The sequence below is a fragment of the Crocodylus siamensis genome, chromosome 4 (genome assembly GCF_052110815.1).
Source record: "Crocodylus siamensis isolate JL-2025a chromosome 4, ASM5211081v1, whole genome shotgun sequence".
NCBI classification, from domain to species: Eukaryota; Metazoa; Chordata; order Crocodylia; family Crocodylidae; genus Crocodylus; species Crocodylus siamensis.
In genome coordinates this window covers 170,380,441-170,395,421 of record NC_143398.1, presented here as the reverse complement: position 1 = coordinate 170,395,421, position 14,981 = coordinate 170,380,441, and the positions used below count along the sequence as shown (strand labels likewise).

At 45.3% G+C, this 14,981-nt stretch overlaps 1 protein-coding gene across 1 annotated transcript in view; it reads left to right on the top strand.

The window, feature by feature from the left end:
- The first annotated feature begins 1,425 nt into the window (after positions 1-1,425).
- The window catches only part of LANCL1 (LanC like glutathione S-transferase 1), a 31,056-nt gene continuing 17,500 nt past the window's right edge, over positions 1,426-14,981 (top strand). The window contains exons 1-3 of the mRNA XM_090044912.1: positions 1,426-1,485; positions 1,763-1,859; positions 6,689-6,806. Of these exons, the coding sequence (XP_089901038.1) occupies positions 1,779-1,859; positions 6,689-6,806 (199 nt within the window). The 5' untranslated portion in view covers positions 1,426-1,485; positions 1,763-1,778. The remainder of the gene's footprint in view (positions 1,486-1,762; positions 1,860-6,688; positions 6,807-14,981) is intronic.

Genomic DNA, 14,981 nt, shown 5'->3' with positions numbered 1-14,981 from the left:
GCCATGAAGGGGACAAAAAGACCTTCACTCAGTGTGGGTTTCCTAAGGGTCACTGGAGGAAGAAATGAGAGGACCAAAGCTGGGAAAGAGATGCCTAGGGAGTTCTCAGGGGAGAGGTGCAATACGGTTCTGCTACACAGGAGTTCCAGGAGAAACGGCCATGGTTTCCTGGCTCATCACTTAATCTGAGTCAGGGTGATGCAGGTATCCACTAACTCCAGTAACTCAAGATGGTACTTCCCCAATGACAAGCTCCTCTCACCTCCTCCTCTTTCATCTGCCATTCCTTTTGCACAAAGGCTAGCATCAAGCACCCCAAATCACTACTTCAAAGTGTCAAAAAGCTCCTGCAGACTCTGTACTAAGCTGCCTCCTCCTTACTTTCCCATTTGCCAAACCCCCATCTGACAACATCTGACAAGGTGCACTCATGCTTTGTGCAAAATCTGTTTCCCTTAGCACAAGATGCATCATTAGACAGGTGGAGTAGCCCGGTGTGCCAGAGCAGAAAGCAGCAAATAGATGAGGCCCAAACATCCACCAAATAAGTTATTGTCAGATTCAATGCAGCTGCCTATATTTTCTCCTGTTCCTGGTTTTGCCACCAGCCTGTTGTACGACCTTGGGAAAACCATCTCACTTCCCAGTGCCTCGGTTTCCCTTTCCCACCTTTGTTCTTTGGGACTGTATGCGCTTCAGGGCAGGTTTTATGTCTTTATGTACAGCGCCTAGCACAATTAGCCCCACAGCACAGAGTGATAAGGGTCTCAGTTAGGGGTAGTGCGATTCATGTTTATGATGATAATCAGGGATTGAAATACCAGGGGATTCAGTGGGGGGGACTGAGCCCTCCATAACAGATGAGAGTCCCTCATAAGAGACAAGAGCCCTCGGCCCACCCCATGCCTTTCTAAGCCGCTCAGGCAGCGGCAGCAGTAACGGTGGCAGCGGCTCCTTCTGGCTGCCACTGCCACAGACCGCTCCCCCCAAGAGTTGGAGTGGAATTTGTACCTTGATGATAATAATATTATAATAATAATTAGAAAGAAACTTTAAACCCTTTAAAATGAACAGTCCAGTATTCTCATAAACAACATTAGAGAATCTTCTGCCCATAACCTGAAGGTTAAGCTGGCCATTTCCTAAATGATCAATATATTGTTTTGTGCTCTCAGTAATTTGAGATGAATAATTCTTGCCCTATCTTTAAAAATAAAATCCACTCTGCAAAACAAAATGTCCTAGGAGAAGCACACGAGAGCCAGTGCCTTGGGCTTCTTGGATGAGCTCAGGACTTGGATCACTGCACCACGGTTAGGGTGGGCGTGAAAACGCCCTACAAAGCAGTATTCGCAGACGGTCTCTTTAAGAAACTGGAGGGGTGTGTGGCTGGGGCTTGAGGCCCTGCACGGCTCTCATTGGTCTGCAGCAGCAGGAAGTAGGAGGTGGAAAACTCAGCTCTCTGCTTGTTACCTCAGCTGCAGGGTGAGGGGGGATTGTTTGATTTGCACGATTCCCTGGGATTTTGGAGGGGGCTGGGGCGTTGCATTTTAGCAGGGGGGGCTGGGAGCTCCTTGTGCCGGATGCAAGTGCTTTGCTAGAGCCCTGGGGTCTTGTCCTGCCTGGCAGATGTGGGTGCAATATGCTGCTGCACCATCTGGCCTGTGTGCTCTGCAGTTCCTGGGATCTGAGGGGGTGTTGCTGTAACAGCAGCAGCTGCCAAGTAGCTGGCTCACAAGGCTTTCTTTGCACTTTCTTGCAGCATTGCTGTTGCCATAATGGCCCAAAGGGCCTTACCGAATCCCTTTGCAGACTACGACAAGTCTCTGGCTACGGGATACTTTGACTCTTCAGGGCGGGTGAGTTGGGGGCCATAAGAGTTTTAATTTGAGATTGCTGTAGTGTTTCTTTCTAAAGAAGCAGCTAGAATCTGTTGGAGCTTAATTTTTCTTTCCTTCTGTTGACATGGGGAGGCACTGATTCCCAGCATGCTGTCTTTCCACACAGCTTTGCACACTGCTGACATAATTCAAAGTGTCCATGCCCATGCTGTCCATTGTATGATAGCTGTCCAAGGTCATAGCTCCACTTCCTTGGGACTCTCCTGGGTTTGAGCAGGCAAAGAGGGGTTGCTGCCTTGTCTGTGCACTTCTGTCTTGTCTGTTTTTCTACAGGACAGTTTTGGGGTTTGTTTGTTTTTTTTCCCTTTTATGATCCCTTATAGCAGCTAAAAATGACAATGGCTTCCGGTTTAGATTCACAAAGGCATAAGACAGGGTAAATGCTGATGTTTTACAGGGACAGAAGGTAAAGGGGACATCCCAACATTAATCAGAGGTTTGAATGAAGAAGAAAAATCCCGTCCATGTAGCATGTACTGTGCCAGCAGAGGTGCGTGGTAAATAGCACATGTTGCAGACAGACTCTTGGGGGATTTTTCTTTAAAAGGATGTATAAACAGTTTGAAGAAGTTAATGCATATGAACAGAGAACCAATTTGCAAAGCAGCTATAGATGATATTGCAAACAGGATTATGACTTCATTTGAGTCTGAGACTGAATAAATAAGAAACAAAGCTTCTGTTTTTCCACTGCTGCTTGCTGAAGGAGTATTAACAGGAGAGGCAGCTGCTCCAGACGTGTACAAATTGGAATAATGCTGACCTTCTCTCCAAAACTAACTTTATGTATGTTCAAGAGGTCTTGATTAAAAAAAACCCCAAAAAACCACATAGCTTCTGTGCCTATATCTTCCAGAAGATGCTTGTGTATAGGTTGGAGCTAAGGTGCATTTTATTATAATCTCTGGAAAGGGGAAATGAAAGGATCCACAGTCCTTTGGCGAGAGGGGTAGTCTGAGAAGATGCTTGGGAGCTCCAAACTCGATCAGCAACTCTGTAGCCTTGGGCACATCACTTAACCTCTCAACTTTGGTGTGTCTGTCATTAAAAGAAAGCTGCATTATGCAGGGCTTCTGCAAAACATAAGAATATTTGTAAAGCTCTTTGAAAGCCAGGCGTCCTGGGAAAGTGCAAAGTATTTTGCTGATACGATGCATCCAAAGACCAGAGTAGTACTATTCATTTTGGCACCTTCATGCCCACCTGTTCAGACTAGCATTTCTGAGGAGTGCATCTCAGAGCCAGGGAAACATGCCCTAGCATGTAGTAGGTACAAATTAGAGATGATCTGAGCCCCGGTAGTTTCTGCTTTGCTTTGAAAAATAAGAAGAGATTTGCAGATTCTCAGCTTAAGAAGGCAAGACCTGGACCACCATAGGAATTGTCCCAGAAGGTGCAACACATCCACTGTCTTGTCAGATGTAGGGAGCACCTTAAAAGCTCTGACCTTTTTTTTTTTTTTGAGGACAGTCATTGGATGGTGGTGTTTTACCTCATTTTGATTCAGTTATCACCTGAGGTTGTTATCTTGCACTCTTTCATTGAGATCTGCTTTTAGAGTCTCATCCCACTGAGTCAGTTCTGAGTCACTGCATTCTTTTCTCTGCTTTTTCTTTTAGAAGCAAATAAAAGAGTCTTTGGCCACACATTAAACAGAACAGATCTTGGGTGTCTTAACCACATTCCCTGGAGCAAAAATAATCACAATTTATTGCACAAAATACTTTTCATGACAGGCTCTGGAAAATGGAATCAAACAAGCAGAACTAGTTCAGAATCTTTAAGCTCAGGGAACAGGACCCAAGAGATGTTGTTTAGGTTAATACATTAAAGAGGGCACAACTAAATGTATTGCAGCCTCTAAGTTACTGCCATGGCAGATTATACAAAATATACATATGTAAAAGAGCTCATGGTGTGTGTGTGTATGTATATATATTAAATAATATATGCTAGTGGGATCTACTAAACTGCAGATTTCTTTTTCCAGCCTCTTCAATTTAGTAGTGTGTGACTGCTTATGGCATGCCATTGAATAATGCACTCTTCCAGGTCACACAGTCAACTCTATTAACTACATACATCCCCCAAAAAAAACCCCAAAAGTCATTTGCTTTCTGAAACCTTGCTGCCCTCATTGTACTCTCCCAATGCTAGACATACACCTTGCTGGGGTTGTTTGACCCCAGTACTCTTTCCTGCCATGGCAGGGGGTCGGACTTGATGATCTACTCAGGTCCCTTCCAACCCTAGAAACTATGAAACTATAACAAGGCATATGGAAGGGATCTGTACATATACCCACAGCCAGACCTCACATGAGTCATTCTGTTGCATGTGAACTCCTAACTACATTTTCCACCTTGAATGTGGAAACAAAACCCTATGCTAGGGACTGGCAACCTTCGTAAGCCGCAAGCTGGAACAACCTGGCTCCAGTGCCATGCAGGCCAGATGGCATCGGCAATACGTCATTAGTAAAAGGGGTTTGCCCACACTCATGCTGGAGCCAGAAAGCTGGGAGCTGTGGTGGCACCACCGCCCCTTTTGCCAGCTCCCCAGTTTGGACATGAATGCAGCTTCCAGCTAGAGAGAAGCTGCACAGAAGCTGGACAGCTGGGATATGTACCCATGCCATCACTGCTTCTCCCCATCCCCTGCTTCCAGGCTGCAGTCCAGACATAGTTTTCATCTGGTGCAGAATTGCACCAAGGCTGAGCAGCTGGTGTGTCAACACTGCTGCCACTTCTCCCTGTGCCCCCTCTTAACCTCTTCTGGTGGCAGAGTGGACACAGCTAGAAGCTGGCTAGCCCCAGCTCAGGTTCCCGCTGGCTGGAAGCTGCACCTGTACTGCCACCAAGATGGGAGAGTGAGAAGCAACAGCAGCATAAGTACAGCTGGAAACTGCCCAGCCCCAGCTCAGTTTCCCACCAGCTGGGAGAAGCGGTGACAGTGTGGGCACAGCTTTGGGCAGCCCCTGGCTGTGCAGGACCAGCACGGGTACAGGCAAAAGGAAAGCCTGGCTCCATAGGCTAGATCCAGTGTCTCTGGCCTGCATGTTGTATGTTGCTGCCCCTTTCCTTATGCCTTTGCTTAAGATCCTTTACTCATTAATAGATTCTGTTCAAATTAAACAGAGGGCATGCATCTGTACGGTATGGTAGATATTTTAGTGTTATGATATGAAGCCATTTCCTTGCCCTGAGAAATCTTATATTACAGGCACGTTCAGTCAACTATGATAGTTCAAGAGACAGTGAACCTGCTGTTGCTCTGAATCGACTGTAGTCATAGTTGTGAGTATGTAACCAGGATCTACAAATTAATTTATTTTTTTCCAGCCTGCTGCTTGGTTTCATTAACTTTTTTATCCCTAGGACAAAGCAATTAAAATTTGCCTGTAGGGGAATAAATAAAATGTTACAGTTCATGTAAGAAAATACAGCTGCTTGGAAAATCATGTCCCTTGATGAATATTAGGTTTTAAAAAAATCATTACCTAGAGGGGGGTTTTTTAACATTACTTAGCATGTTTTTTAACGATATTACAATGCAAGGAGGCTGGGTATGAAAGGTTGAAAAGGGGAGGATCCCTGCTACATAAGATGGTGGCAAGAAGCATTTCATTAATGGGTACTGGGTTTTGGGTGTTGCAGAGGCTTCTTCGATCACAAGGATTTGACCAGAATTACCTAATAAGCTTGGCCTCCTCTCTTTGACCAGAACTTTTATTCAGTTCAGCAAGAACCAGGTCCCTAACTCCCATACATAGTAATGCTTTGCTCTTATATAGCATTTTTCAGTCATGAATCCCAAAGTGTTTTACAACAGTCAGCAATTGCATTATCCTCATTATACAGATTAGAGAAACTAAGGCACAAGAGGCAGCATTTGCTCAAGACCATTGCCAGAGATGGGGGTTTGGGGACTGTCCTAGCCCAGTACTTAGGCCTTTTGAAAAATCTGGCTCAGAGAACAGTTTATATCCTCCTTTGTATCACAGATTTAGTAGCATAAACACACTTTATATGAAAAATCTGGCAAAATGATTCAAATAAATCAATAAGCAGAAAGAGGGGGAAACAAGAATGTGTTCAGCAGCATTATACAAGTGTGCCCAAAGCCTCTTCATAACCATGTTGCTTTTTTCTTAAATTTGGTAGGGCCTGAATCCTTAGGATCGTATCTTACACTAGTGGATATTGGAAGTAACTCCACTGATGCCAGTGGAACTGCACTGTCTGAATGCGAGGAGGATCGAGCCTATCGCACTTGACTGCCACTTACAATGCCAGCCATTAAGATCTTCATGCACTTGGCTTTTGATCACGGGTATAGCACCTCACAAACAGAGGCAGTAAATTAAAACGCCTCACTCTCCCTTGCAGCTTCATCCCTTTAAGAGACATTAAATCTAACTAGTCAACCAGAACTGTGGAGTCATGCAAGCAGGCTGGAGCTCGGTGGTAGTCCTTTCTAGAGTGTTGGCCTCTGAACTTAGCCACTGGGCAAGATGGTTACAGGCACTAAATCCAAGTGGCACACTGGGGTGTGGCAGGAAGGCCTTCCTGAAATAAGAAGTTTATATTCCAGTTAGCCCTTCCAAGATACAGCTGCAGCTAGCTGAGCGTGGAAAACAGCATTTCTGGCTGTGCTTGATCTCGGAGAAGCCCAGGCCCCCCAATGTAAACCCTGTATTCCTGCAGGCATATTCAATGATAGAATGAGTCCTCACCCAATCTGTTGCTGATATTTACTTATTTCTGTTATTTCTTTGCTATCCACAGCTGACTCCTGAGTTCACTCAGCGTCTGAACAACAAGATCAGGGAGCTGCTCCAGCAGATGGAGAGAGGCCTGAAATCTGCCGACCCCAGGGACTGCACTACGTATACTGGCTGGGCAGGTAGGGCAATGCAGCAACAAGGACATTTGAACTAGCCATCTGTTCAAAACAGAGCAAGGCTGTTTGTAAGCTGCCTTCTAGGTTAGGCTGAATCAGATGCTGAATTCTCTCTAAAAAAAAAGGAAGCTTTTAATGACAAAGAAATGTTGTTTCTAACTGATACAAGCCATGACACCTTACAGCAGAAGACATCATCTGATTCCATGGGCAACTGGTGCCTCCTGGCTCTGGGGGGGGCACCAGCTGCTGATTGCCAATGCGGGGGTTCCCCCAGCAACCAGAAGTGGCAGCAATCCACAAGTGCTGCCAGTGCTTGTGGCCAGTCACTGACTGGGGAAGGGGGAGCGGGGGGCAGCAAACCAGAAGTGCCACTGGTGCTTCTCGGGGGAGCACCAGCCAGTACTCCCAGGCCAGCAAGGGCCAATTTTAGGGGGGGCACATGCCCCCCCAGAGCCTCCCCTAAACATTGCCTATGTCTAATTCCTCTCACCATTCCTCCTAGTTTCTGGCAGCCGAATTCAGGTTGCAGACACAAGGCATGTGTGGCATCGAGCTACAATGCTGGGTATGCTCTTGATCCATTTTGCTGAATTACAGGATCACTGTAGGTGATTCCTCCAGTTTAAACTGTACCACATATGGACCAGCATACAAAAGCTTTAATTTCTACAGTCCACAGCTGTGTCCCCTATACATACGCTATATTCTGTCTATAGCAGGAAAAGTTAGGTAGGTAAAGCAGGCAAGAATTAGCTTACATTGGTGAAATTGCAACTGCCTTTGGGAGGAAGCCAAGAGTAGCCATAATAAGCTTTGTATAAGCTTTGACTACAGCAGTGAAGTGATGAGTAAAGCAATGGGTAAAATTTCCACCCAATTTTATTTGGAAAGGAATTGCTTCAAAGGGTTTCTTCCATCCCTGTTACCATCCCCTGTCCCCACAACCCATGGCCTTTCCTTTTAGCTACAGAACCTCCTTGCCTGGCCTAACAGGATTAGAATTTAAAATAAGCCTATGAATGTTTTCTTGCAGGTCACAGCCAGAGAAACAGAATATGTAGATATTACTCTGTATACATTTCCCCCTTCTAATCCTAGCTGTATTAATTTATTCAATGTAGTTTCCAGAGAGAAAATTAATTGAGCCAAGGCAGCAGCTTTTCCTCTTAACTGCTTATGTAGAAAAGGCTTGTTGAGTATCTTCTCATGTAAATCATCACCCAGCAGTCTGAAATCAATCGGCACTCTAGTGGCTGCTAAGAGATATTTGAAATGAATAGCTATGGTGCTCTCGGTGAAAATTCTCTCTTTAAAATGTTGTACACTTGAGCATACTTCATTACGCCTAGTAATACATGGCATATGCTGGCATTTGATTTGAGGTGTGCTCTCTGTCCATAGTACTTTCCATAGATTCTTTCAGGAATCTGATCACTTACCTCCAGGGAAGTCCCATGCCAAGACATGGGAGTAAGAGGAGTAGGTTCTTCAATATTTTTACTGTTTCTAAGAGAATTTTAAAATTCACTGATATTCAATGTCAAGTCCATCCAGATGAATGAACAGGAGGACCCTTGGAATACATTCTTAAGTTGTATCCCAATATTTTCCACCATCCCTAGAGTTCAGGGCACTGCACAAAAACACAATATTGGTTTATAGATGAAGATCAGCTAAGTATGATTTTATGTATAAAGCACAAGCTTTTGTGCACCCAAAGTCACTGTATTGTGAACTTGGGTTCAAAAAACTTTGTGCATTATATACGTATCTTAGTTATCCTATAAAGATGCGTATCCACCCTGCTTTTTGATTGACTTCAGACTAAGATGGCTCACCACCTCTCTGTAGATGTGGATGGCACAGTTTCAGTTAGAAGTTTCTTAACCAGATTAGCTAAGATGGTGCAATGCACTGTGTAGGCAGTTAAATTTAAAGCCTGACTTATATCTACTTAGTTTGCATTGGTATGTTGCTACTAGCCTAAGGTAAACTGCTGTGAGCCAGCCAATAAATTGATTCAGATCCCTGCGTGGACCCTGAATTGTACTACTTTCAAAACAGATTTTAATTAACCCATTGCACTGCCCACTGGACTAGGCTGTCTCTCCCTGCCTATGGGCTTAAGCTGTAAATTGAAATGGAACAGGGAAAACTGGCCTTAAGAGATTTGCAGCTTGTGTCCTATATAGAAATGGTCAGCTCCTCTGCGTGCGCCAAGAAAAGCTCATAAAAGGGACATCAGGTCCTTGCAGAACGGGGAGATGATAGTGCAAAAATTCATGAGCCTTGCAAATGCATGTTTCAAGATGTTAGGCAATGTTTTAGAAAACGAGGTTAAGTTACTGCAGCCCCAGGACAGTAGTAATTTACATACTGACCTTTCCAAGCCATTATTATGGTTTTCAAGGAGTTATTTACTCTCCAGCTCAGAAAATATACATGCTGGTTTGTCCTGCCAATTTATCATATGCTTCTTAGATGCCTGAGGGACTCTGAGCTCTTCTGAAACAAACAACACATAGAGAGCCATGTGTCCCCTTGATGAAGTATTTAGTTAGTAGGATAAGCTGGTGAGTCTGGTATGGAAAGAAGCTGTATTGTGTGCTATCAGGCAGTGAGTCTTCCCATAAATAGTGGCTTGGGATTTTGTATCAGACACAGAAGTGCTTCTGTAGTTACTAGTAGGTTTGGAGTATTGTTGTAGGCATGATGGTCTAGAAAATAAGTGAGAAGCAAGAGACCTGAAGAATAGCACTTTTTGCCTGAAAGCTTATTTAACATCTGCCAACTATACAGTTGGTCTGATAAAAGATATAAAAAAGACCCTTGCTTCTCTGTAGTAAGTAACATTTGAAACTTTCTGGCAGCAAGGGAGTAGAGTACATGATTTGGAGTATCTGAGGGGGGCCACATGACTCGGAGAAAGGCCGACCACCAAGATGATCCTTGTAGGCTCTGAAATAGTGCATGGATAATGATGTGGGCTTTCATAAGGTAGAAAGTGATTGGATTAGAGTGTCAAAGACTATTTCTGTTGACTAACCAGGTAACGGAGGGAAGAGTCAAGTATTTCTGTATAACTGGCTTTGACTGGAGATAGAAAGCTAGACTCAAAGGGTATTGGGTGCCAAAGTCCAAAAATTAGATTGTTAGAACTGCTTGTAGGCTGTGGCCTAAGCCTGGAGACACCTAACATTTTCACCAGCAAAGTTCCCCAGGTAGTCGAGTCCTGAGGCCACTGAATTCCTGGGTGCTTGAAGCCTGGCAGGATTCACAAACCAGGAGCCTATGTTGCCCTCATCAGTTTTTCTGTTAACTGGTCCAGAATGGAAAGGAGGATAAAAGGGCATGGCTGGGAATGCTCTCAGTCTTAACAAAATGCAGGATGCTCAGATTACAGTAATGTAGGTGATGTGACACCCCAGTGAGTTAGCACGATATTGCTTGCTCCACTCTACAGTTGAGGAACTGAGGCACAGCAAAATTTAGAGTGGGTGATGATGGCACAGGTAGGCTTCCCTGCTCTAGTTTTAATGTAACTTAAACTTGGGCAGAGGCTAGCAATCAGGGCACGTAACCAGCCTCCCCAGCAGGCCAGTGCACAAAAGTCTGCATTACCACATTACAACTGCTGTTGCTACCAAAGCTGGCTAAATTAAAACTAGTGCCCACCCACCTGTTTGGGCTACAGTCACGCTTCCCGTCTGCAGTGCAGATGTGCTCTCAGGGCTGCATACAAGAAAGGACAATTTTTCTATTTTCTATTTGAGATCTGGTGGATTAAATACAGACACAGGCCAAGGAGCAGAACCTTTCATTCCCTGTTCCCAGCTGAGTCCTCTGACCGCCACCTTACAGTCAGGCTCCTCTTTGAGCCCTCTGTGTCCATGAGTCCTGAATTCTCTGCACATGTGCATATTTTCAACCAAAGGGGTAGGGAGTGCTCTCCACATAGTTTAGCCTCTGTCCTGGTGTCTCAGGTACTCTCTTGTGAGGTATGAGTTTAACTTAGAATGAGAATGGCACTGAACCCAGGCTTCCCATTTCCGGGGCAGTAAAGTAACCCACGGGCTGCTATATAAAGATGGGTGCCATCACTTTCTTTTTAAAAGAAAAGGGCCACCTGGCAGATCAGGCCCCCCAGAATCTGACCCTATATGTTCCTCCACTATTTCAGCTGTGAGGCACGGAAGTGGGCCGAGGTGCTTAAGTTTGTTTCTATTCCATTTTGCTTGAATGTCTAAAAAGCAGCTGGTACAAAAATGGGAGGCAGGGAGGTTGGGGGATCCTTCTCCTCACTGCTTTTCTGTGACTCTAGTGTAAGGGTCGGGTGATGGTGCAGTAGAAATAAACAGATTTTATAGGATTGGTCAAGGATCATGCTTAAGACACCTAAGTCCGTGTAGACGATTAACAGATAGAAGAGAACCTAACCCCTAGTTTCTAGATCTTGGTAGGCTTTGTTAGACACCTCAGGTCAACTTTGGATATTCCCAGAATTGTGCCAGTCTAAACAGCTCAGCCGCTGTGGAAGTCTGAAGTGAAATAAGGAGGAATTAATGAGTGTAAACACCCCCTGAGCCTTGGCTTTTGGGGCAATTTTACACGTGGTGTGGGACATGGTGCCAGGCGCTTTAATTAGTGAGCTGCACTAATTAAAAGCGCCCACGCATCAAGTGTATCAGTGTGAAACAATGGCAGCAGGGTGCTTTGAACCAAAGCTCATCAAACGTGTTTTATTTCAAAGCACCCCGCCACCATTTTTTTGGCGCTGATATACATGACACAAAAGGCTGCTGGAGCATGTCAGTTTTTGTGCTCCAACAGACTCAACTAATTGAGTCTGCCCCAACGCTCTTTCCAGCACATCAGAGCAGGCTCCACATACATGTATAGGAGCCTTTTAGTTTCAACTTGTGTGCAAAACTGTTTCAGCCTAAATGGCCTGCCCATGGTCACACAAGGTCTCAGTGGTACAGCAGGGAAGTGAACCTGGGTTTCCTAAACCTAGAACACCCTGACCCCCAGGTTGTCCTTCACTACTACCGCAGCATATTTCTTATGACTCAGTTAACATGTGCCATTGTACTGGTTCGGTGAAACTACCCCATTGAGATAACAGATGCATAGATTTGTTGGAAATTGATCACTCCTGCAAATCCAGGAAAGGGGAGAGGACATATAAACGTATGGGCTACAGATGAAGGAAAAAGAGGATCTTATTGTACATATTTTCTCTTTGTAAAAATAGTAATTCTGTACTTGGGTCTCTCAACTGACAAACCCAGCTATGAGAGATCCAGATGCTGTTCTTTCTTGCCTATCAACAACTCACTTGTTAAATTCCAGTCAATTATATCCCTGTGACCCTGGAAATTACTGGGAACCCATTTTGGTCTACAGAACGCTTGTTCCTGACAGCATAACTCTTGAAACACAGGTTGCCTTGCAAAGCTGGCTGTAAGAAAATGTGCATGATCACACTTCATATTAAGGATACATTCATACAGTGTGAATCAATGGTTAGTAGCTGTTATAAGCACATTGCAAACATAAGTAATGTGTCATAGATGGTTATAAATACATTGCTGTAGCCAATTATATACTATAGTTGTAGACAACTAAATGCCCTGTTCCACTCTTTATCAGTCTGTGATGATGAGCCATTTCTTAAAACATCTAATCATATATTACCCCATATAAACTATCACTGGAATACTATGGGGTGTGATTTCAAAAGGTTTCACAAATGGAGACCAATCAGAAACAAAAGGATGGATCTTTTTCTATGTCCTATTAGAATCATTTTTGGAGTAGGCCCATGCTGTAAAGGTATTATCTCTTCCTACTCAGGGTGGAGTTTTTTCCATTACCACCAGTATGCTTTAGATCACTTCATATGAGCAATGCTGAACTTACAAGAAAATTCTGTCAAAGTTTAGTTACCTGTAACTTCATTTTTACTGCCTTTATATGAATGTCTACTTCTATATCCTGATCAAAATGGTGCTCAACTGACTTCCACCTTCATGGTGAAGCTGAAAGAGCAGTCTTCCCCTTCACTCCAGCATGAATGGTAACATTCTCATGTTATGCTATACATCCTGCAAACACTTTGAAAATATTAACTAACCCTACAGTGACCTTTCCCCAAGGCCTCTGCCACAGGATACCTGTTACCTAGCAGGTTAAGTTTTCTTTCCATTTAAATTTCATGAATTTTTTTCAGCCCTGGGTATTTGCCAGCCATGGCAAGAGCAAAGTTGGAACGGAATAGGCAGCAGGCAGTCCAGTCTCCCCATCAAGGGATGAGTCCAATTGTCTTTGGAGTGTTGCTCTCAAAAAACCAAACAACCCTCTAGTAAAAATTCTGGTTAAGAGAGCTCTTTCATAAGCTTTTTTTGCAAACCAGTCAGTTTTAGTAATAATAGACTGCACTTTTCAGCTAGCACATAGCAAATATCTTTATCTTCATTTTCATAGATTTCATAGACATCAGAGCTGGAAGGGACCTCAGGAGATCATCGAGTCCAGCCCCCTGCCCAACGGGCAGGAAGTCAGCTGGGGTCATAGGATCCCAGCAAGATAAGCATCCAATTTACTCTTGAAGGGGTTCAATGTAGGTGCTTGAACCACCTCCGCTGGCAGACTGTTCCAGACCTTGGGGGCTCGGACAGTAAAGAAATTCTTCCTTATGTCCAGCCTGAAACGGTCTTGCAGAAGTTTGTGACCGTTCGACCTAGTCATCCCTTGGGGCGCTCTGGTGAACAAACGTTCCCCCAGATCCTGGTGGTCACCCCGATAAACTTATAGGTGGCCATCAGATCACCCCTGAGCCTACGCTTTTCCAGGCTAAAGAGTCCCATGGCTCTCAGCCTGTCATCGTAAGATCTGTTTTCCTGACTTCTGATCATGTGCGTGGCTCTCCTCTGGACTCTCTCAAGCTTCTCCACATCCTTTTTGAATTGTGGAGCCCAAAACCGGATGTAGTACTCCAGCTGCGGCCTCACCAAGGCCGAGTACAGGGGGAGAATGACGTCCTGGGATTTGCTCGAGAAGCATCTATGGATGCAAGCCAGCGTTTTGGTCGCTTTACTAGCCGCAGCATCGCATTGCAGGCTCATGTTCATCTTGTGGTCAATGATGACCCCCAAGTCTCTTTCTTCTGTAGTGCTATCCAACGTAGCACTGCCGAGCCTATAAGGATGCTGCAGGTTTTTCCTCCCAAGGTGGAGACCCTTGCATTTTTCAGTGTTAAACACCATCAGGTTCTCGTCCGCCCATTTGCTGAGCTTGTCCAGGTCAGCCTGGATCTCCCGCCTATCTTCTGGCGTGGATGCTTTGCCCCAAAGTTTGGTGTCATCGGCGAACTTGGCCAGTCCACTCCTGACTCCAGTGTCCACATCATTAATGAAGATGTTGAACAGTATAGGTCCATTTTACAAATGGAGAAACTGAGTCACTGAGTTTAGTAACTTATTCAGTATCACCTAAAAGGCCAGTAGCAGAGCTGGGTTGCAGTTCGTATTCAGTAAACCTCCGTATATACATTCAGAGTCATTCCCTTAGAATGACCTCGATATATAAATTCAGAGTCAGTCCCAGTCCCTTAAAGAGAAATTGACCTGTTTCTGCATCCAGCACGTCCTTTACTTTCTGGGCCGGACCAGGCTGCGGCAGTCCAGTGCCTCCCCCTGCCATCACCCATGGCCTGCAGCAGCCCACCCCAAGTGCCCGGCACCGCCACAAGCAGGCCGTGTGACAGGTGTTTCACCTCTGTCCCTCACCACGGTTCACTTCACCGCTGCTGGTAGAGGGAGCGGGGCAGGGAGCTGCACTGCACCTGCACCCTGCCTGCAAACCGCAGCCCCCGTGTGAGGCTGCAGGCAGAAGGTGGTGGGTGCTGCTCCCTGCTCCATGTGGCCGCTCCAGGCCAGGCTGTGCTGCCTCAGCAGGAGGCAGCAGTAAGTCAGGCTCTGTGACTAGCTCCCCCTCCCCACAGCCAGGTCACATCCCCTTGCCCTGCCCCATCTCTGTGGCCAACTGGCCACTCCTTGGAGGGACTGCTCCCACGGCACTGTGTCAGTGCCTGTGCGGCTGCTTCCTGCAATGGGGGAGATTAACCCCCCCCTTCCCCTCAGGCTACTGGTGTCTGGCTGCTGCAGCCTCAGT